This window comes from Rattus rattus, chromosome 14, assembly GCF_011064425.1.
Source record: "Rattus rattus isolate New Zealand chromosome 14, Rrattus_CSIRO_v1, whole genome shotgun sequence".
NCBI classification, from domain to species: domain Eukaryota; kingdom Metazoa; phylum Chordata; class Mammalia; order Rodentia; family Muridae; genus Rattus; species Rattus rattus.
Genome location: NC_046167.1, coordinates 23,272,141 through 23,295,618, shown reverse-complemented (window position 1 = coordinate 23,295,618; position 23,478 = coordinate 23,272,141). Strand labels below are relative to the sequence as shown.

Genomic DNA, 23,478 nt, shown 5'->3' with positions numbered 1-23,478 from the left:
GTACACTCTTCTAACTTTTATGGTATGCAACTGAATACTTCTGTCTAAAAACTAAAATCCAGTAAGAATTTCTTCCAGAGAAAAATGGCCTCCCTGCAACCCTACAGGACCAAAGAGGCAGACCATATGCCAGGCAACTTCCTATTCTCCTGTGCCTTCCAGCTCTTAAAACATATGGGGTTTCATTAACTCATATCAAAATATACTTCTCATACTCATCAAACAGATAATTAAAAATTGGAAAAACATTTTAGGAGTTTGAAAGAAAGCGTAGTTAATCATCTCTTTGAATTTCTCTATGGTACATAAGTAAATTGAGTCACCAAGAAGTATTATACAGATCATTCCACGTGTGGGTGCATTTTTTATTAAATCAAGATTTAATATCGTAGTTCCCACTTCCATACTCCACAAGAATAATCAAAACTGTAGGTTTCTACTTTGGCCCTGACAGCAAGAAGGTCAAAGGTCACTTACAGATGATAGCACTTAACTCATCTTGCTCTGAGACTACTTTAAGAAATTTTTAAAGTAATTATTTAATACTCTAGCTAATTGTGTGTGCTTTCCCTAACTCTATAGGAGAGGAGAGGTAAAGTCTTGAGAACTCTAGCTTGTGATAGGTAACTAGCTCAAACTGTCCCAGTGTGACTCAGAAGCGGAGATGGAGAGGAAAGGGCTTCCTGGGGTTTTAAACCCTGCAGCACAGGACCCTGACCTCTGAACTGTGATGATACCAATTCTAAGTGATATTAAGTGACGTCAGTAGTTCTGTGTTTTGATAGGCAAAAGGCTCATGGTAGCTTAGCCAAGAAGCCATCTTTCGGGTTCTGATTGCACTCACGTTTAACAAGGAGGAGAACGCAGTGCAGAGATGCAGAGCAGCAGCAGCAGATCTGAGAGGCAGCAAGCGAGAAGGCTGTGCAGCGTTCTAGTACACAGTACTAGACAGTACTTTACGGTGGCAGTGTGGAGAAATGGTTAGGTTTTGTTGTTATTGTTGTTTTTGGTTTTTTTTTCGGTACTGAATATTGAATTCAGGACAATGACCGTGCTAGGAGAGGGGTATGTGAGTAAACTATGTCCCCGAATTTCCCATAGTATTTGGAACTTAGCCATCAGGTATTGAAAAGTCATATATGTTACAGCTTATATAAGAATCATATTACACTTCTCTCCATACATTCTGGGAATACAACCACACATGACAACATAAGAACAATCAGTACATGTCTGTTGTCCACCACTGGCCTGCCCATAAGGTGGAGCCCTGTTCTCACCTTTACACCAGCTAGCATCCAAGTTGTGGACACACTGAAGTCAAGGTAAGCCAGTGTGTCTGGGTTGGAAGGTTTGTAGATCTGGGCAGGCCGCTTCTTTGGCAAATCATCTGCAGAGGAAAACAAAGCAATTAGTATACTTGACTACACTAAAGACCGTAACAAGAAAACGCATGTGGCAAGAGAGTCCAAGTGCTGACCTGTGTCCAGTATGAGGGGCCATGTCCTGACATCTACAGCTGCTGCTGCCTCTCTGGACCGAAGCAGTTTACAAATCAATTGTGTTGTCATGAGACAAGCAGACCGACTCACCTGAGGACCAAAGACAAGAATGGAAGGAATGAATACCCACCAGAAAGGAACACACCAGGGAAGTGTTAATCCCTCTGCGCCTAGTGTTTCTCAAAGGTTAAGAGTACACAACTTTAATTCTGAAGCATGAGGAAGTGGGCTGATCTGGCTGTAAATGTCACCTACAGCCTGCCAGAGTTGACCAGCTACTCTGGCTGGCTAAGTGGGTATCCTCTTTTTCCCTCTTTGCCCTGTGAGTCTCACTCTTGAAGCTTCACTCTTGCAGAGAATGACTTTTTCCAGTAGTGGAACCATTCTCTAGTCTAGTCTCTCTCTTGCTAGAACTTCCAAAGTGGTTTTTAAGAGCTAGCTAGAATATGGCAAAGCCAGCAGTGCTAGCCATGTAAACACATAGACAAAGCTCTGAGGCTGGGTCCTCAACTCCTGAGGCTAAGTAATACCCTAGCATTACTCTCACATGCTGGCAAAATAACAGAGGCTTCTCTGTCAGTGTATGGTCTTTCCACAAAAGCTTACACATGCAGTATATTGTATGTATTTTTGAACAGGAGTGCCTTCCTTGGTAGTGTTCCCACACAGCTACCAAGAGCATCACGGGGGAGGGGTAAGGACTGTTCTCTGCTTCTTATATCTCTGATTCCCTTAAGGGAAACACATATGCTAGTCTTCCTTATACATAAAAACAAAGTATATACATAAACTATAAAAACAAAGAAAACAACCTTCTAGATCCAGAAGAAGGGAACGTGAAGAAAACACATCTATAGTTTTTCATTCAGATTGCTTGTGTTTGGAATGGCTTCTTTACGAAGCCAACACCAGGCCCCTTAGGAATCAATGCAGTGGTAGAGCTGCTCCCAGCTTCTCCCAGCTGCCCCAGCTTCCATGTTGCTTAGCTTCAATCTTACTCCCAATGCTGGATGATCAACTCCCTGGAGACAGACTATTCCCAATTCCATTACGTTCTTTGCAAACCCACATGTACAGCATAGCTAGCAGTTGTCCTAGGAGATTTTAAGTCTGTAACTCACAACTTGCCACTGAACATAGGCAGGTCAAAGGCCCACAGCATCCTACCCAGGCCTCGGTTACCTCTACGATCATCTTGACTGTAGGCAGTGTCGTTGCAATGTTCTGTGGATGTGGAGGTCGCACAGTGATTGGCACACAGCCCGCATATAGGCAACCATAAAATGCAGCAATAAGGTCTATTCCTATACAAGAGGAAAGCAGAAATACTTATTTGAAGCCAGTTACTTCGCTTAATGACCACCACCATTCTCTCTCTCAGTGCAATTTCTAGTCTGGGAATAGTCAGTTAGGGAAACCGAGACTTTAACTCCTTCCTCCCTTTTGTAAGTCTCAGTGATTATTTTCTTGTGGCTTGTTCTCTTTTAGACACAAGATGCTAAGACAGCTTAGCTGTTTTATTTATATGTCATTTCTCTAGATAACTATTTAATGGTATGATTATGTCTAGGAGCTAAAAACTCAATTACTGCCAATAATATGAACTACCTTAGAAATCAATCAAATGTAGACATAAAGGTTTAGGTACATTTTGCTTTAAGCCTCTAAAACAGTGTATTCTCACATGAAGCCAAGGCCCTGCATGTGAGAATAGCTAGAAGCAAATGAGCCTGGTGATCATCTGAACAAAAACCAAGAACACACTGGGCAGTGACCCAGAAATCCCGCAAGTACTGTTGCGGGCAACAAAGTGCTTCCTCCCGTTGCTGTCCTTGCTCCCACTCTTAGGGGTCAGGACTGATTTACCACTTACCTGGAGGGTAGACTAATGCCACGTGGTCTCCGTCCTGCAGGTGGCCCCTCTCCATCAGCATCACTGCTATCTTTTCTGCACGCTTGTGGAGTTGAACACACGTCAAGGAATTTGCGATTGTTCCCTGAATATCACGAGAACAGGTGGTTAGGGGGATCTTCATCATACCAGATCATGCATCATACAATCCATTTACATGAAATTCTCAGGTCAACAGATTTTGGGATATTCATAGAACCACAGTTTTAATGATCAGATTTAGTATGTTTCCATTATCCTCACCTCCCATAGCAAAAGAAAGCTGACTCTCCCTCCTCAAAGGTCAGCAACTGTCACTAGCTCTGCAGCCAGGCGTTCAAGTGATTTTTTTATGCAGATTTTTAAAATATGCAAAAACTGAAAGAAAATATCTTTAGGCCAAAAATACCTTGAAAGAGGCTTACCAGGAAAGACTAGTGCAGGACAGGCACTGAGAAATACCAAAACGCATGCCATTCATTATTTACATTGTGAAGAAAAGAATGAATGAACTGCATTATAGTAATGCATGCAGGTGTTTGCCTGCAGTGCCAACACTTGGGAAGTGGAGGCAGGAGGATAGGGGCAAGCCTAGGCTATTTATAGGCATCTTGTACTGCACAGTAGAAACCCATCTAAAAACAAGCGGAAAGAAAGAGGTAAACTCTTTTCAGAAAATACATTCAATTAACTTTAAAAATATTCCTGACATACAATGTATATAGTTCATTTGCATTAATCAGAGGTGTAAAGAGATCACTGTGAGCTCCAGGACTCGGGCTGAAACTCCTATATGAAAGACATGCGTGAAAGTGAGATCCTTAATGAGCTGCTAGGAGAACTGACATGTGGAAAACACCTGTGTGGACCACAATGCCTAGAGTCTCTGGGCTGGTAGGGAGCAGTGTCTGGAAACACACCCTGATTCCTGTCCCAACTGTCACAGACAGACATATGAATGGGAAGGGAGATACTGCTGGGATGTGCAGTGGAGTACTTTATAACACACTAAGATGCACAAAGCAGGAACTCATATTTAGCAAAACATTCACCAGGACTGTTTAATCACAGTGAATCCTATGATGCAGAGGTGTAGTCTTTGATGACTGATACAAGGAATGGAGGCGCAGTGGAAAGCCACCCAGGTAACAGCCGAATCAGCCTTCAGACAGCTACTGATGCTGTGACCAATGTTTTAGATATGAGAGATGCTTAACTTGCAAGTCTCTAAACTGGTCCTTTCCCCACACATATTCTTTTGTATCAAACTGGTGTGTAAAGGAAACCAGTGAGAGTGGAGTGCAGCACAGATGCTCAGTAGGTGTTAAGTGTATGGGATGGTAAGAGTCTAAGAAATACAGACCAAAATTTGAAATTTGGTGCCTTCAAGATTAAGCATTCCTCACCATTTACTAATGGACATGTCTGTCAGCATAAATGAAAACACACACCTTCCTGGACTTAAAGCTGAAGACCCAGCTATACCACTCTTGGGCATATACTCAAAATAAGCCCCACCATGGCACAGGGGCACATGCTCTACTATGTTCGTAGTGGCACTGTGATAGCCAGAAGCTGGACCCAGGTAGCACCACAGCGAAAGAGTGAACACAGAAAATGTGGTTCATTTACACAACGGAATACTATTCAGCTATTAATGAGGTCATCATGAGTTTTGCAGGCAAATGGATGGAACTAGAAAATATCCTGAGTGAGGTAACTGAGGCCCTACAGGACATGAATGGTATCTACTCACTAAAAAGTGGATATTAGCCCCCCCCCCCCAAAAAAAGCACAGCATACACAGGACACAATCTGCAGAACTCAAGGAGGTTAACAAGCTGAAGGGCCCAAATGAGGATGCTTTAATCCCACTTGGGATGGAAAAGAAAGCAATCACAGGGGGTGAGGGGGGTGGAGGCAGGGGGAGGGACCTGGGTGGAAGAAGGGAGGGGGAGAAAAAAGGGGAACATGATCAGGTATTGGGGGTGGGTGGGAGTGAAGCCCTAAAGGCCAGCAGAATGAATGGGAACAGGTAACCTTGGGAGTGGGAAGTAGGGGAACCCTCCAGAATGTACCAGAGACCTGGGAAGTGAGAGACTTTCAGGTTTCAAAGGGAGGGACCTTAGATGAAATGCCCATCATGGGAAGAGGGAACCTGTAGAGTCTAGCTCCAGTGGAGGGACATGACATCAAGTGGAGGGATGGGGTTGCCATTCCACAGTCAAAAGCTCTGACCCAGAGTTGTTCCTGTCTGAAGGAGCTGCATGGACAAAATGGAGAAGAGCCTGAGGGAAAGGAGGTCCAGTGACTGGCCCAAATTGGGATCCAGCTCAAGGGGAGGCTCCAAGGCCTGACATTGTTACTAATGATGTGGTATGCTTTCAGACAGGAGCCTAGCATGAGCGCCCTCCAAGAGGCCCAACAAGCAGCTGACAGAGACAGATGCAGATACTTACACCCAACCAATGGACTAAAGTTAGGGACCCCTGTGGTTGAATTAGGGAAAGGTTGGAAGAAGTTGAGGAAGAGCACAGCCCATAGGAAGATCAGCAGTCTCAACTAACCCGGACCCCTAACATCTCTCAGACACTGGGCCACCAACCAGGCAGCACACACCAGCTGATATGAGGCCCCTGACACATACACAGCAGAGGACTGCCTAGTCTGGACTCAGTCAGAGAAGAAGCACCTAATCCTAGAAAGACTTGAGACCCCAGGGAGTGGGGAGGCCTGGTTGGGTGGAGGGGACATCCTCTTGGAGACAGGGATGATTGGGGGGGGGAATGGGATTAAGAATTGTCAGAGGGTGGACCAGGAAGGGGATAATGACTGAACTATAAATAAGATTAAAGATAATAAAATTAAAAAGGAGGAGGAGGAGGAAGAAGAAAGAAGAAGTAAGGCCCAAATTCAAGGATCGGCATTGCAAAGAGAAATGGAAACAAAACAAGATTAAGAATGAAAACCCAGACATGAAGTCTGAGCCGGAAGGGTGCACAGTGCAGAGCACCCACTGTTGGGATTATAAGCACCTCACCCCCATCTCCCTTGTGTATATAAAGAAAGGACTCGTGACCTCATGCTTATACGTAGGTGTTTTACTGACTGAGCCCCTCTAGCTTCTAGTCACTTTGAAGATTTTAACGTGATCTTTTACTACAGCAGAAATGCTATCAATTTCAGGACGTGTTTCCTTTCCCAAGCACTACTTGTTGAGAACACAGGCTCCAAGTGAATAGCTCCATGAAGTACTAATCATTCAGCCTCAGGTAACAACCATCATTTTCCAACATCTTCACCAACGTTCATGGAAAAACTGATTTCTACTCTGAAACCACTGGATAAAAAGTAGTTTCCAGGTAAAGTTATTCCATATGTTAGAATTGTCTTCTAAAATAAGTTGTGGGAGAATTTTCTTGACAGACTGATCATGCAGAGACATTCAGGGGTCAGCATCCATTCTAAACACAACAAACTCCATGGTTCCTGACTGTGAACTTAACACCATTTATGGTTTTATTTCAATATCTAAAACAATTAAGGACAAAAATTCATGTTCTGAGATTATAAAGAAAACTATAAGTAAACAAATCAAGAAATTAAATGAGTTGTTTGAAGTTCCTGGTAAAACCAAAAAAGGACACTGTGCATGTTTTGAGAGAGAAAGTTTTCTGCTATTAATGATAATTTTAACATGCATGATTCTAACTTTCGATCTTGCACACCTCATACCTAACAACTACAGTTGCCAAAGGTGCAGGTACATGAACGGACAGTAAATGTAAGCAATGAAAAAACCCTTCATACTCTGAAGTCAAATGTTTCAATTATCTTAAAAGACCCACGATCAAAAAAAAAGATAGTAAAAAAAATCAAATTCATAACTATTAAAAATAGTTTGCCCAGGTCAGAAGAAAAGCACCCAAGCAACCTCCCACGTCTGCTGTGGGTGTCACTATCATGAGAGGTAAGTGAGTACATGATGGTGAGTTGGGAAAGATCGGAGTCTGCAGTGGAGGGAAGGGAGAGAACATGAAGCTGACTGGTTTGTGCACTGTGGAGAGCTAGAATTGGAGACATTGGTTATAACGTCACACTGATTGGATGACATCACTTCAATGGGCCATCAAGTTTGAATCTGTCTACAAGGATCTACTTACTCTTGCACTCCCTGCTTAGACGTCCATAAAGTTTGAACACAGGCAATCATCTATCTTACAAAAATGGGAGCATGGTATTAGGCAATGTTAAAGGGGGAGTTTTAAAGTGACTCATGGCTGACTTGCTCTGTTGACAGTTTGTACAGAATATAACCACCATGACAGTGCTAGACAAATTAAGGAAAGGAAGAAGTTATACTCATGAAAAGTTCTGAGCAGATACCATGCCCAATGAAAAGGAAGTCAGTTATGGTTAAGACAACACATTCTAGTCATCACTTTGGAGGTAATATTGGAAGAGAGAGCCATGCAGACTATGGACAAAGGGAAGTCGAGAGGAGCATAAAGGAAAACACCACAGGAAGAGATTCAGGAGACTCAAGGAAGAGGAGATTAAAAGGAAATAAAAGATCACAGATGTGAAGGAAGATGAAAATGGTTAGTTGTGTGAAGTAAAGGGAATCATGTCTATCACTATAGGGTAAAGATGGATTCAGTGAAAAAGATGAAATATGGAAGTGTGGGACCAGAGAGATGGTTCAGCTAGTAAAGGTATATGCTCACAGCCTGAAAGGTCTGCGTTCAATATCCAGAACCCACCTTATGGAAAGAGAACTGGCTCCCACAAGTTGTCCTCTGACCTCTAGAAGCATGCTGTTACACTTACACACACACACACACACACAAATAAAAACATAAGGAAACTGAAATAAAAAGGAGGGAGACTAATTTCAGATGCATGGGTATGTGGTCACAGAATTCTCAAAGTTCAGACTCTGACCAAACAGCCATGTGACCATCTATAGGAGGAGGTAGGCTGTGAATACAGAGTGCCCCTCAGAGGGGAGGCATTATATTAGACATTCAGAGAACAGGGGACAATAGGAAAGTGCTCTTTGCTGTCTCTAAGGAGTATCCCTGAATAGAGTTGTGAACAGATGTAGTATATGATGAACCATCATGACCACAAGAGTAATTTCGAGTTGATAAGCACTTTTACAACAGAGTAAGGTGAAGATTGTCCAAGTACATATAGTCAGAGAAACTTCTTCCACACAAAGAAACCCTGACAGCTAGAGCACTCAAGGCTTTAATTAGGAATCCTAAATGGCCTCAGGTTTGCAGACTTACAGGTACCTGTACTTGTCAAGAGGTCCAACTACTTATTTATTTTTCAAGCTTTAGCTCCAAAGCAGAAAGAAAAGCTAAAAGTAAACACCAGAAGAATACATCTTTGCATGTGACTTATTGTTAATATTTGGTACTATACTTAAGGTCTGACTTCTAAGTGCTTTTAAGTAGGAAGAGTTTGAATTGCTAATGTGAAATTAAACAGAAACTTTATAAAGTTCAAATAGTTTTAATTCTCTAGAGTCTGTAACTAAGCCCTTTATATTTAAACAAATTTGTTTATAATAAGAATATAACTCTCTCTCCAAGACTGCATTAGTCTTCTACTGTAGGTACCATTAACTTCTTCATTTTGGGTGGAAATAACTGCAGAGAAAGTGAGAGCATTAACAAGTGTATATCTATGGCTTTGCTCCCCACTTCTTGACTGCTAGTACAGTGTGATTTGCTGCCCCCAAGCTCCAGATGCCTTGACTTCCTCCATAATGACGAACTAGCTGTAACCTCTGAGCTGAAATCCCCCCGCCCCCCAACCCTGTTACTTCTGTTAAGTAAACTAAAGAAGTCTTTGGGAATATTATAAAAGGGGGTGACCTCCCAGGGAAAATTCAGACTACTCAAGTAAGCCATTAGGAAGTATGAGCTCAAGAGCTCTGAAGCCTACCCGACAATTGAGCAGAGTGTACAGCAGGTGGTCTGGAGTGGTCTGCGCTCTCCACTGTAAGACCTCTGAGAGGAATAGGAACTGGAATGAAAGAAGGATATTAGAGTGATGCCACTGGATGGGTTAGGCAATCTCAATATTTAAATAAAACTATATTATTTGAGTTCATGCTTTCCTAGACAAAGGTATAAGGACATATTTACATTTAAAAAATTCTGACAAATATGCCATCCACAGAATGAGCAAGTACTTGGCTTTCCCTGCTCTTTAGCATTCAATGCATCCGATTGAGACTGACAGCTCCAAGGATGGCTATAGTACTCTTGCTTAGGCAAGTTCTCGACAAGTCAGCCCCGAGGGAGAGAGAGTGGAGCTAGCCCCCAGGGTAAGATCATCCAACACAGTCAGCCATCTTTCCTCCTGGAGCTGCCAGAATATACACTGTTGATTTCTGTGATATGCAGGGCAAGAATCTCATCTAGCTTACTGAAGGAAAAGAACACTTCTATTAAATATGTGATTGTAGAATGCCATTCTCTGGAATTATTAAATTGCATTACAAATTACAAAGATTAAATGTATCATACTGATTTAGTCTGTAATAAAAAGGACAGCCCCATTTCATATAAAGATAGAAAATATCCATATAACACTCTAACACCTTTTATTAATAGACATGCACTATGTGAGGAGAGTGTGATGATCAACTTGTTTTAATGAAGAAATTGCTGTATATTAGTACTGGCAATATTTAAATGACTTTGTCACATTCCTTCACAGCCCACAGTGAATGTGATGGGCCTATTTGGGCTGTGGGAAACAGCGAGTCCTAAGCATTGTCAGAGCTGAAATGTTACAACAGAAATACATAGGCGGGTTGGGGATTTAGCTCAGTGGTAGAGGGCTTGCCTAGCAAGCGCAAGGCCCTGGGTTCGGTCCCCAGCTCCGGAAAAAAAAAAAAAAAAAAGAAATACATAGGCAAGTTATGAGCTCTGCTGGGTGGGTAGAGAGGAGCTGGATATTTGCTCTGCAAGCTGCGGTAAGAAAATCTAGCCTCTAACAACCAACCAGAAGACAAAATACGGTAGCCCAAGGCCACGATGAGGCAGCATGGGCTTCACATGAGGGCTGGTGAAGTGGGGATCCATAGAAAGAAGCAAGTGGTGAAAAGCCATGGTTTCCTAATATTTGCCCCAGTCCTGTTCATGTGGATGATATCAGTTCACTTCTGTGCCATGCTACAATTTCCTGAAACCCCATGCCCCTGTCACATTCTTCCCTGTAAGACCATGAAACTCTACTGTATGACAAGTGGGGAGGTGGGGTAGGATCATCAAAGATGTGAAATCAGCAATAGATGAGGTACTGACTCAGTGAGGACTCTGGACAGTCGCTCTGTGAGTCTACAAAGAGTTAACATAGCTCTAGAGTTAAGGGAATAACTTGAGTTCTGACCTCGGTTCTCACCTTCCGGGCCTGGTCATTGTCTTCTATCTGACCCAGGTCTCTGCCACTAGCCTGGGCAATCCTCTTCCCAGACACTAGGTTTCCCACCATCACTGAGGCAGGGCCAATTTCTGGGAAAAAAAAAAAAAAAAGCAAATCACCTTAGAGTCAGAAGTGAAATTCTTTTTAACAGGATTCTTACCCAATTAGTAAAGAATTAACCTCAGGAAATGCTTCGAGAGACCCAGTTTCAAATCGCTCTTATCATAAGAGATTGCAAAGAAATCACTGATGTGCTTGTGATGGCCAAAATGAAGAAACCTGGATGAGGGCACACAAAAGCAATGCCTACAACACACACAGACCTCCTCGGCACCCTGTAGGCTGATGACTCTTGTCCAGTGTGAGCCACCAGGTGATAATGCACATTTAGAGGTGATTATAGGAGCTGTGCCACGGATAAATACGGGACGCACTTCCCTGAGGGAGACTTCTGGATTACACCTCTTGTTTGCTGGGATTATGATCTACAAGGAGAGTTGAGTCAAACCAAACAATTATAATACATTTTACCTCTTGGGATAGATTCAGAGAACACTCAGGAAGGGACATGAAAGCACAATGAGATGTACAAGAGTGAATCCAGAAGACACTATAAAATTAAAAGTTTTTACTACTCCACTGCTACAAATGCAATGAGTGTTCTTTCCCTAGTTTAAGACAGCAGCTTGAAAGGGAAACATCAGACATGTTTCCAATATCTTCACTTTTTTGATTATGAAAAAAAAAGTTTCTTTTAAAAATATTTTTATTAAATGTTTTATTAAATTTATTTCCTTGTGTGTGTGTACATGCACTCAGGTCATGATGTCAGTGTAGATCTTAACCACTGAGCCACCTCTCCGTCAGTGTAGATCTTAAAGGACAACTTGCTACAGTCAGTTCTCTCCATCTATCACGTGGGTCCTGGGGGAATCAACGTCAGGTCAGGACTGACAGCACGCACTTTCACGGAGTCATTTTACTGACCCAGAAACTTCTTAAAGAACTGCAGAAACTCAAACTCTTGACTGTTAGAAACCCAAACACGTCAGTCACATCTTTTCATTAAATGCACACATACAAAAGAAGGACTATAGTTAATAGGAAAGGTTAAAAGTCATTGTCATTCTCTCTCTGTCTCTCTGTCTCTCTCTCTGTGTGTGTGTGTGTGTGTATGAGAGAAAGGCAGACAGACAGCGGGGGGGAAGGACAGTGAGGGGGAAGGACAGAAGGACAGAGGAAGAGGTAGGAGAGGGAGGCAGGCAGGGGGTACAGAGGATAAGGGAGAGAAGAAGATGATATTTAATACATGAATTTCAGTACAAGGACTGAGAAGATGATGGATCGGTGAGTAAAGTACTTGCTATGCAACTGTGAATAATGGAGTGTGGAGTCCAATCCCCATAACCCATGTGAAAAGCTTGGTGGGTGTGGCACCCAGTGTACAGGACACAGACAACACAGGCAAAGACAACTTAAAACAAGCCCGTTAGCTAGACTAGCTGAATCAAAAAAGCTGTAAATTTAGCAAGAGCCCTGGCCTCAGCATATTAGGTGGTAAGTGATTAAAAGCACACATTAACTTCGAGTCTTCATATTCATGCACACTCAAGTGTACCCACACGTGTGAACATGCATGCAAAGCACATATCCATGAACAGGAAAAAAATCACAGCACAAAATAACAAAGGTGGCATGATCAGTTGGTACTTAATTTCTATTTTGATGAAATTTAAGTTGGCATCTGTTAAGTCAAATTGTTATTAAATGTCTGGTGATTAAGTTCTATGTTTATCAATCAAGACACATGCAATATTTACTATCACGAAGAGCTGAGTGTCTTGCAGCTCAAGTACGAGATCAAGAGACAAAGTAAAAAGATGAGAGTCACGTTAACATATACAGTGTCAAAGAACAAGGCTAAGAATGGGCCAGTTACCATGACAACCACAATGCCCATTATTCTGGCTTCCCCATGAAAATCTTCTAGAATGCTGGCTCGGATCACAAAGCACAAAGTAGTGCCTGTTCATCCTTTTGGCTGGCTGTCTGAGTTGAGCACAGGGTCACTCATTTTCCACAGACATTCAGTGGCCCATGTTGAATTTAGTTTGGTGGAAAAGACATCTTCCCCTGTGCTGGACAGTGTGCTTGGGACTCCTGCGTGTTCTTCAGCTACTGTGACAGAATGTCATGAGGGGAGGCTGGAGCTGTGGATCTGTCTATTTTGGTAACTATTGTAGAACTGTCGCTGGTTCTTCCAATGGCTTAAAAGACATTCAACACTTCTGTGCTCACATTTTTAATCATACTACACACTACTATAATTGAATGAATAACTTGCCTATAAGAAAAAACAATTTTGTTGTCTATGAACCTGTATTTTAAGGACTCTATTTGAGCTCATTGCAGAAACCTTTACACATACGTGGCTATAGTCAATGTTTGCTCTGGTTGCCAGTAATACCTCTTTGGAATAATTTTAAATGTTTCTTCAAAAGGGAATTTTGAAATCATCTAGCTTAATTACCTCATTATATATTTAGAAAATGAGGTCCCAGAAAAATGTCCTCTGGAGACATTACATACAAGTCATTAGCAAATCTAGAGACACCTATACATATTGGTCATAATGCCTCAATCTTAGTTGCTATTTAGTACTTGAGGGGTAGGGAGTAAGATAGGATAGAAAGAGGGTAAAACAGAAAAAAAAAAAAAAAGAAAGGAGACAAGATAGTTCTTAGCACTTGTAAAGCCCTGAGTACAGTTTGCAGAATGAAAATAGAAGAAAAAAAAAAAAGAATGCCTTTTGAAGACATTATAGTACTACACCATCCATACAAAACATCCCCAAGGTGTAAAAGTACTAAGAGCAAGGGTTTTGCAATCTGAAGGCATGGATTCAATTCTTCAGCCTAATATATGTTTGGTGAATCACTTTTCTCCTTCAAGTATTACATTCTTGATCTTTGAATTTGAGAAAGTCACCCACCTGCCTCACTGACCAGACCTATGTCCTGAAGAGGTACAAACAGTCTGCAGTGCTCGAGACCTGGTCACCTTTGAAGAGTGCTCAGGATGAGATCTTCTGAAGTGGTGTGCACATTTATTACAGAGGGTGCTGTATGCAGGCACTAGCATGTGTAGAAGGTCATCCACCTTAGGATGACTTACTAAAGACTTCTGCCCCACACGACCATTCTTTAATAGGTGACAGTAAAAGATCCTAAGCTAGTCTTAAGAAACTGGGGGTGGAAAGTGGGAATGTGAGGATCAGATTATGCCACCTGGGCTTAGATTCTGTGTTGGGCACATTGTAGCTGTGTGATGTTAGATAAAACTCGATCTCCGTGCTTTGTCATCTTCCTCTATACAGCGAAGAGCATTCTTCTCACGGGGTCCCATCAGGATCAGCAGATTAACACATACACAGACTACGATGCTACACGGCATATCATATTTGCCTAACTCTGGTCTGGTCTGTACGTATCAGCCCCTAAGCTATAAAGTTAGGCGAGCTCCTGTTTCCTAATTTACAACACTCTGACAAATTCACTGACAAGTGTGTGTGATCGGGTAGTAGTGGCTGATTTAGAAGCTGAGAATCATGCCAGATAAAAAGTGATGTGTTCCCAATCTGTCAGGCACTGAGATAATAGTCTCGGTCAGAAATAAATGGAATTCCTCATTTTCCAAAGTGTTACACCATAGCCTACTGCTTTCACTCCTAAATTAACCACAAAAATCCTGTCAGGGTGTACTATTCTGATTCTGTACACTAGGACCTTTAGGGGTTGTGTCTAGTCTAGGGCCACCATTAGGTGACGGTGCATAAACCAATCCCAGTGGAAGTGCTACCGAATGAGAAGGCTACACACTTCCATCCACGTGCTCTGTACAGACGACCTGGGTACTCACTGTCCCAGCAGAGCTGCTACATCCCAGCCATCAAGGTGCACACACATCTTGTGAGGAGGATGCTCTTTCTGTCTGGAGTGTGCACCGTGTGGAGAGCATGAGTGCAGAGGGTTACCAGTATTCTCAGATGTAGCCCCTCCTGAGCTTGCTATTGACAGAAGATAGCTTATAAAACCCACTCCAGACTATGTCAGAGCATGCACGGCTCTGTGGCATACCTGGCTGCTTCTGCCGAGGTTTCGGTAAATTTGTGACACAGGTGTGTGGGCACATCAGGACATTGCAGGGGTGAAGGGAGCCCTCCAGGAAAAGCTGCTTTGTTTCTGACAAATGGATGCCACCAAGTGGGGTTTTGGGAAGGGTATTTGCTGGGACTAAGGCCAGGCAATAAACTCCAACTTGATGTATACTGTCAATTGCCTAAAAAGAGAAAGGACAGTCATTTTAAAATAGGAAATAAAAATAGAAACAGTACATAATGTATTTGTGTTTAGGTCTTTTGTTTGTGTATGGGGATATAAAAGTGTGTGTGTGTGTGTGTGTGTGTACATGTGCATGAATGCATGTGTTTAATGTATAGAAGACAATCTCTGGTGTTGGGTTTTAAGTGTTGTTCACTTTTATTAGATTTTTTTGTTTGCTGCTGCTGTTGTTCTTGTTGCTCTCTCTCTCTCTCTCTCTCTCTCTCTCTCTCTCTCTCTCTCTCTCTCTCTCTCTCTGTGTGTGTGTGTGTGTGTGTGTGTGTGTGTGTGTGTGTATCTTTTGAAGAAAGGGTCTCTTTACTGGCTCAGAATTTGCCAATTAGGCTAGGCTAGCTGGACAGAGAGCCCCAAGGACCTGCCTGTCTCTGCTCTTCCTGCAATAGGATCATAAGAGCATGCCACTGTGCCTGGCTCTTTTTACATGGCTGCCGGGGATTGAAGTTTGGAACTTAATGCTTATGCAGGAAGCACTTGACTCACTGAGCTTATCTCTCCCATCCACCCCTTTTCTTTTTCTGCTTTTGTGTTTTGGTTTTGAGACGCAGGTTCACACTGTAGCCCAGGCTGATCTTTAACCAGGGGCACCCTTCTCTCATCTCGGCCTCTGAAATGCTGCAGTTACAGGAATGAGCCCATGTGCTTACCTGGCATTTGTAAATAACTGGATGCACAGAAACAAACGCTCACAAAAGAAAATTTGTCACAAGAGAAAAATTCATTTTCTCCCACGGAGTCTTCCTAGGTATACCATACTTAAGGACAAGCCCCATCCACAGCAGTAGATGGTCACACAGAATGAACTCAATGGTAATGCTGGAGGATTTTATCTCAAAAAGCTTTGTCTGGGCAAATTTTGTTTTTGACCATAAAGGTCCTTTGTTTATTATGGTATCCAATTTTGTGTTTTTATAGGATTCATGTGTGCTGGTGTGTGTGTTTCTATGTCTATATCTCTTGTGATTATTCTTTGGTTCTTTTTTTTTTTTTTGTCTCAGTCAGTCAATCTCACCCCCACCCCACCCCCATGTGTGTGTGTGTGTGTGTGTGTGTGTGTGTGTGTGTGTGTGTGTGTGTGTAGTTGCCTCCTTTCTAAGGAGAGAAAGGAAAGGATGTGGAGGATTTTGGGTGGATGGGGAGATAGGGAGGACCTGGGAAAAGTTGTGGATGGTGAAACCATGATCAGAATATAGTGAATGAAAAAACCCTTTTTTCAATTATAAAAGTATCCACTTTCTATAATATACAAAAGTATACATGTATGAACAGTACTCTGCATGCAGGCTAACTGGAGAGATGATTTCCTCTCTACATTAAAAAGGTTGCACAATTTCACACAGAGCTATTGGAAACCATAAATAAAAAGGGGAGAAGGGTGTAGAAAAGACTATATTCTCATGATTATAATAACACATGCTTGTTGTCAGATATAACTGCTAAGTACTTTTGCAGTTCCTGACTTCTACCCTTCATCTGTTCAGCTTGCTTCTGGGCAGAATAGAATTTCCAATCAGACAATAGAGTGTGGGCATATGGGCAGTGGAATGGTTGGCACAGGTTGGGCCACAATCTTATAATGAATAAGAACAGCTGGAACCACTCAAATGCCCTAAGACACAGGCATGCTACCTGGAGCACTCTGCTCATCCACTGGAAACTGTCTTCCTCTGTGGAATCCGGCCTCTGCTCAGCCACAATCACTATCCTTTCATCATGAAGGACAGTCACCGAGAACACAGCTATCCTGCAAGACAGAGGGAACCTGTGGTGAGCAGAGGACAGAGACCTGCTTCCATGGACTCTTGTGGCAGTAAGGACGTATAATGAAGGCTAATTACTCCAATCTCAGGATGCCTTCGAACTACTGCAGACTGAGGCTGAGGGTGAGGAGAAACAACACATACCTAGCACTTGGAAGCTCTTCACCGTCTCTTTTACATTTGAGGATGGGGTTACAGGTGTTACCCAATATGCAGTCAAAGCCAGCCATAAATGTAGCCCCCCACACAGTAAACTTACAATCTTAGGACTTTTGTGTCATTTATTTTTGGCAGGAGGTAACTCAACTGCAGCTACCCAAAGGCTGGCTTTGACTGAAGAATAAGTTTATGTATGGCCAGCAGAATGTTTAGTATGGAGACCATATCAATCTTTGAATTTGGAACTCTAAAGTAGCCCTCTCCATAGCAGCAGAAAGTTTCCTTGCAACTAATTATTCTTTGCTCAAATTTGCCTGCTTTGTATGGTCACCACACTAATGCAGCAACTGAAAACTTCTTTGATATACCCCTGCTTTTACAAATAGGTTCCTAATTTCCAGTTTCTTTCCCCCCTCAGAGTTTATTAATTTTTTAATTCTTTGAAAGTTTCATGTATGTATACAGTGTACATTGGTCATATCCACCATTCTACTCTCTCTCCAACTTTCTTCCCTACCCATAATACATCTCTCCCAACTTCATGTCATTTTCTGTTGTTGTTTTAAAAATAACACCCCCCCACAACTAGTGCTTCCCAAACACATATAGGTATGGGGTCACTGAGGCACAGGCAACCTGCCAGTAACTACCCTCTCCCAAAAGGAAACTGACCTTCCATCTCTCAGCAGCCAGCCATCAACCATCAGCCAGGCAGAGACCAATGGTTCTCAATATTCCCAATGCTGCAACCATTAAAGCACACCTCATGTGGTGACACCCACCATGAGATATTTTGTTGCTACTTCCTAGCAATTTTGCTACTGTTATGAATTGCAATGTAAATATCCGTGTTGTCCAATGGCCTTAGGTGACACCCATGAAAGGGCTGTCTGGCCCACAGGGTTAGGAAACACTGGCCTGGGTGCTGGAATTGCAAACCAGCTTCATCTTGTAGATCTTATGGAGGTGATACAGCTACTGTGAGCTCAGGCTATAGTTTATGGGTAATTTAAAGCTGGCAATAGTACAGCCATGCAGCTATGCAGTATTAGTTCTTACATTTAGAGGAGTTTCTTCTACAGTATTCAGGAGCTACAGGAAAAAATCCAAATGAAACTAACATTTGCTGGTGTCAGGCAAGGTAGGAATGAAAGAATAAAGAAAACTGGAGACACTCAAATACATATGCAGGCACTCTTCCACAGATTATAGCTGACTGACTAATTTCTGCAGTTCTTGGACTTGTGTAGTTGTTTATTACAGAATTTTTCAAGGTATTAAGCTAATCAGTATCTCAAAGACTTCATATTAGTTCTTGAGCAATCACAACTTGTTGAGACCTCAATGGTCACTGAGTCCAAATGAAATTTGATAGAAGAGGGAACTAAATGCAAATAAGTCTAAGGAATTTCAGCACCCTTTAAGCCCTCGTCTACTGTGCTGGCCTAGTTTTATGTCAATTTGACACAAGCTAGAATCATCAGAGAGGGAGCCCTAACTGAGAAGTAGTAGTAGGCCAGACTGTAGGGCATTTTCTTGGTGACTGAATGTGAAGGACCCATCCGTGTGTGTGTGTGTGTGTGTGTGTGTGTGTGTGTGTGTGTGTGTGTGTGTGTGTGTGCGATGCGTGTGTAGGGAGTGGGGGCAGCCTGGGCTAGTAGTCTTGTGTTATATCAGAAAGTAGGTTGCACAAGCCACAAGAAGCAAGTAGTGCCCCTCCATGGCCTCCGTGTCAGCTCTGGACGGACTCCAAGGTTCTTGTTTTCTTTGAGTTCCTGTCCTGAATGCCTTCAGTGATGAACAGTAATGTGGAAGAATAAGCCAAATGAACTCTGTCCTCTCCCCTAGATGCTTTTGATCATTGTATTTTATCATAGCAATAGTAACTCTATGAAACCAATTTTACCAAAAATGAGCATTTACTTTGCAGACCAGTGTCACTAACCTTCCTCTGTAGACAAACTTCATGGGCTCTACAGCTAGGGCTGTGGCCACAATGTCATCTGCATTGTGTCTTCGTCCACTCACTACCATCAGGCCGTCCATCTTACCCACAACAAAGACGAGGCCCCCAGGACCAACAAATCCCAGCAAACCTGTCCTTATGAATGGGTATTCACTGATTGGAGCCCCAGAGCTTGTCATGGGAAATACCTAGGGGAACAAGGCTACAATTAGGCACCTCATCAAAGGGTTAATGGGGTCATGGTCTTACCACTTCCCTGTGAAAAGAGACCAAATTTACTTCCTTATCTCCAATAACTCTGCCAGCATGACTTCATGGTGACTCTGCTTGACAGTTCACAAACATGGTGTAATGTTTACTTTTCGTTGTCCATTAGACTGGATTTTGAATCACGTATCAGACACACCTCTGGTTATACCCGAGGGAAGACGAAGTTGGAATATGAGGCATAGTGTTTCGTGGGATGAGGGCTTAAACAGAACACGAAGCTAAGCACTAGCACTCATCTCTTGGTGCTTCTTGACCATGGGTACAGTGGGGCATCTTACATTCCTGCCACCATGGCTTCCCCAGCATGATGGACTGTACTCTAAACCTAACCAAGATAAACTCTTTCCACTTAAGTAGCTTTTATCAGGCAGCTACAGGAGGTAAAAGTAACTAAGGTACATGGGAACACATTTCCCTTTGTTTCCTCATAGGCTCAGCCAAGTTCTTTCGCTTCTGCATGTCTGGGTGATGTGTAAAGGCTTTAAGGAAGCTCCTCTCTTAGTCTCCAAGCCTCCAGACAGGCAGCAGCCACTATGCTTAAAATACCAGGTGAAAGTAGTTAATGGAGACACAAGATACATTTTAAAATAATGCACACTGATGGTAGCTGATCCCTATTCATTAAAATGCTACTTTTCCTTATTGGAAGCACGCTGAAAAGGAAAATGTAAAGAGAACACAGCTAGTCCAAAATGCAAACCTAGTTTATTTCAAACTAGAAGTTGAATTACATTAAAAAAAAAAAAGGAAATTTAACTAAACTGTAGCCCAAATCTAACATTTAGGCATGAGTAATCTATTCTACTCATGAATCAGTGAAATTTTGTGTTACTCCTAAGGCTTAGGCTAAATACCATGTGAGAAAAAGAAATTCTAAGACTACTGATATAGTGCACGACACTTGAACCTGAGATTTAACTCCTTCCATATCTCTGTTCACTATGTGTTCACCACTCACAAAAAGTAGATTATCTGTGGACACCAGATAGTAACATGTGCATGGCACACACCTCATACATATCCCACATAGACACAGCCCACACATGCACTGCACATATCCACATACTACATGTATATCTATACCTATGATCTCTTACCACATATATCTTGCATACTCACTTGCACCACTGAAATCATTATTTAATGTGCACATTTGTTCAGGTTCTCCTGAGTTCACACCCTGCCAAGCTTAGTTGATGCTACAAGATTGTGGGAATGACCAGCAGGCTTCCCGAGTAAGGACATTTACCCACACACCTATGTGGATCATCTCCTATCACACATGTGGTTTTTCATCACTCATTGTTAGCTGAGAACAATACACACACACACAAAAAAACCCAGCTTAAAAGAAACTGCTTATTCTTTCTAGATACTAGCTAAAAGGTCAGAATAATGCTGATAACATAATTATCAAAAACAAAAATAGTATGCAAAAAGTTTACCTAATATGAACGTTCTTTTGTGAAATCTTCATCTTATCTGTTTCTGAACACATGGCAAAGGTGAAGAATCTTTTCATCAACCTACCTCAAAGGTGTTCTTGGTCATGCCCGAGAGACCATAATATGACGTTCCTGTGGCAACTGCACAGACACAGAGCTCCCCAATTTCATCTGTCCTGCACAGCTGAGGCACCCCATCCGGCTTCACTGAACACATGATGGCTAAAGGTAAGACCAGGAAGCACAAGGAGAGCATGAGCAAGGAGAGGAAGTTAGCACATCCAGGAATACTAACAAGGAACAAATGGGCAGACATACCACCTTGAATAAAATTCCAATAACGTCCAGGTGTTTGTTCTCTCTAAGAGTTATAGCTTATGTTATATCAAAAAGCCAGATTTCATTATTATGACAGCAATCACTTTAATTACAACTTTACTATGAAAATTACATTTAAGGAAACATTATATGCCATTTATTTATGGCGTGATACTCAGGGATGTGTCAGTCATTCACTACACATGGACCAGAAGAACTGAAAAGTTCTAAAACACAACTGTCAGCCCTGTAAATGAAGCAGCATAGGTATGCAAATCTTCCAAAGATTTTCTAAGTTGAAAGCAGAAATTACAGCCCTCAGTGACTTACATAAATATGGCTGTTTGGTTTAAATTCCCTGTTGCATGTAATCCTTCAGAGAATACTACTTTAAGTTTTTGACATTCAGAGAGAGAAAGAGAGAGAGAGAGAGAGAGAGAGAGAGAGAGAGAGAGAGAGAGAGAGAGAGTGTGTGTGTGTGTGTGTGCACGACAGGTGAGTGTGCGTGTGCATGTTCACGTGCACTCACACACCAAGGCCAGAGGAAGTGCCTTACGTCTTATCTGCTCATTCTTCACCTTATTCTCTTTTGAAACGGTCTCTCTCTCTGAGCCTGGAGCTCATCAATTCAGCTATGTTATCTGGCCAGTGTGAGCTCCATGGGCTTACATTTGTTTCTATGTTCTTCTCGAAGCTCCAGGATTATACTGATGTGGCAAACTTTTGAGGGAATGCTAGGAATCTAAACTCTGATTAGCATGCTTGCACAGTCAGCACTTTGCCAACTGGACCAGTTTTTAAGCCCACAATTTAACGAAGCTAAGTTTTCATTACTCTGTGACCCACATACCTACTTGATGCTTATCCTACCTACTAACACTATACTGACTAGCCTGACTAGGAAGCCAAGGGCCTAGCATCTTAGGCAAGGTATATTTATAGTCAATGACAGTGGATTGCTTAGAAATCCTACAACCTCCAGGGGTTGGCATTACAGCCAAGAAACAGAATCAAGAGAAGCATGAAAAGTTAAACTTGCTCATAATAAGAAACAGACACATCCAAACTATACCAAAAGCAGAGTCTTGTAGCATGTGAGTTCAAAGTCAGCCTAATGGAATTAGTAAGATCTTGCCTCAAAATAAAGCATACAGGGAAAGGGCCAGGCATAGTAGCACATGCCTTTAATGCTAGCACTCAAGAGGTCAAGGCTTGGCAAATCTCTGCAAGTTCATAGCCATCATAGTTTACATAAAGTTCAAGGACAGCCAGGGCTATGTAGAGAGACCCTGTCTGTTTCAAAAAACCCAAAGAAACAAAACATCAAAATGTACAAGAAAGGCTGGAGAGGCAGCTCAGTGGTAGAATAATATGTGAGGGCATGGGTTCAATTTCCCATATCAGAAAATACAATCAACAAAACCAAAAGTAGACCAAACATGTCTTCACATATCAGACTAGATAATACAAAGAAGTCTGGTGGGAAAGGCAGAGGGAAAGGAGGTTAGTGCCTGTCACTGCCAGGAGTATGAATCCTTCCAGGCTGGAAACAATTGAATGTGATCAAAATGATGTAGGCATATGGTCCTTGAAGCAGAACTAAGACCTGCAGCTAAGATCAAGTCAGCCAAAGTCCCACCATGGTTGGGGGAAGAGGCTAATAAACTCTCCCTCCCCGCCGCCCCCATGAGAAGCTATTAGTAACCAATGGCTGATGCAGGAGGAAGAGTAAGTTTTTCTTCAAGAATATACAGTCCCTGAAAGGCTGCTCACGATGACCCTACACATGTGAATACACAGGAAGTATGAAGTGGACTCAGTGGGTTTCACAAAGAGAGGTAACTGGAGAGATCACTCAGTATTAAGAGCACTGTTATTCTTGCAGAGGACTCAGGTGTGATTCTCTATTCCCACATGTGGTTCACAACCACCTGTAACTCCAGTCCCAGGGGATCCAACATCTACTCTGGGTTATCTGGGCACCAGGCACACATGTGCACAGGCACATATGGAGGCAAAGCACTCATACATATACGATTTAGAAAGTGCAATTGAAGTCGGTAGGGGATAGAATTTGGGGGCACAGGGAAGAAATTGCAAATGAAGGAATGGGGTAGATTTGATCAAAACAGTTTATGTATGTATGAGATTCTTAATTATATTAAAAAGAAACACTTCACTTCTGAGAATTTTTTATTATACTCCCACACCCTTGTAGACTAAAGATGTGGTCCTTTACATCAGAATGCAGCAAAGCATATAACTCCCCAGCTGTGGGAGGTTTGTATTATGCATTCAAGCTGTGTAATATGGTACTGGCTGGG

At 42.3% G+C, this 23,478-nt stretch overlaps 1 protein-coding gene across 2 annotated transcripts in view; it reads right to left on the bottom strand.

Moving 5' to 3' along the window:
* The window catches only part of Dip2c (disco interacting protein 2 homolog C), a 150,948-nt gene that overhangs the window by 43,115 nt on the left and 84,355 nt on the right, over positions 1 to 23,478 (bottom strand). The window contains exons 17-26 of one of the 2 annotated variants that reach the window (XM_032884503.1): positions 20,922 to 21,058; positions 19,101 to 19,309; positions 16,866 to 16,980; positions 14,976 to 15,177; positions 10,807 to 10,928; positions 9,352 to 9,432; positions 3,376 to 3,499; positions 2,685 to 2,806; positions 1,481 to 1,592; positions 1,281 to 1,390 (exon numbers count right to left, since the gene is read on the bottom strand). In XM_032884503.1, the coding sequence (XP_032740394.1) occupies positions 1,281 to 1,390; positions 1,481 to 1,592; positions 2,685 to 2,806; positions 3,376 to 3,499; positions 9,352 to 9,432; positions 10,807 to 10,928; positions 14,976 to 15,177; positions 16,866 to 16,980; positions 19,101 to 19,309; positions 20,922 to 21,058 (1,334 nt within the window). The remainder of the gene's footprint in view (positions 1 to 1,280; positions 1,391 to 1,480; positions 1,593 to 2,684; positions 2,807 to 3,375; positions 3,500 to 9,351; positions 9,433 to 10,806; positions 10,929 to 14,975; positions 15,178 to 16,865; positions 16,981 to 19,100; positions 19,310 to 20,921; positions 21,059 to 23,478) is intronic. The other variant, XM_032884504.1, reaches the window with a different exon arrangement.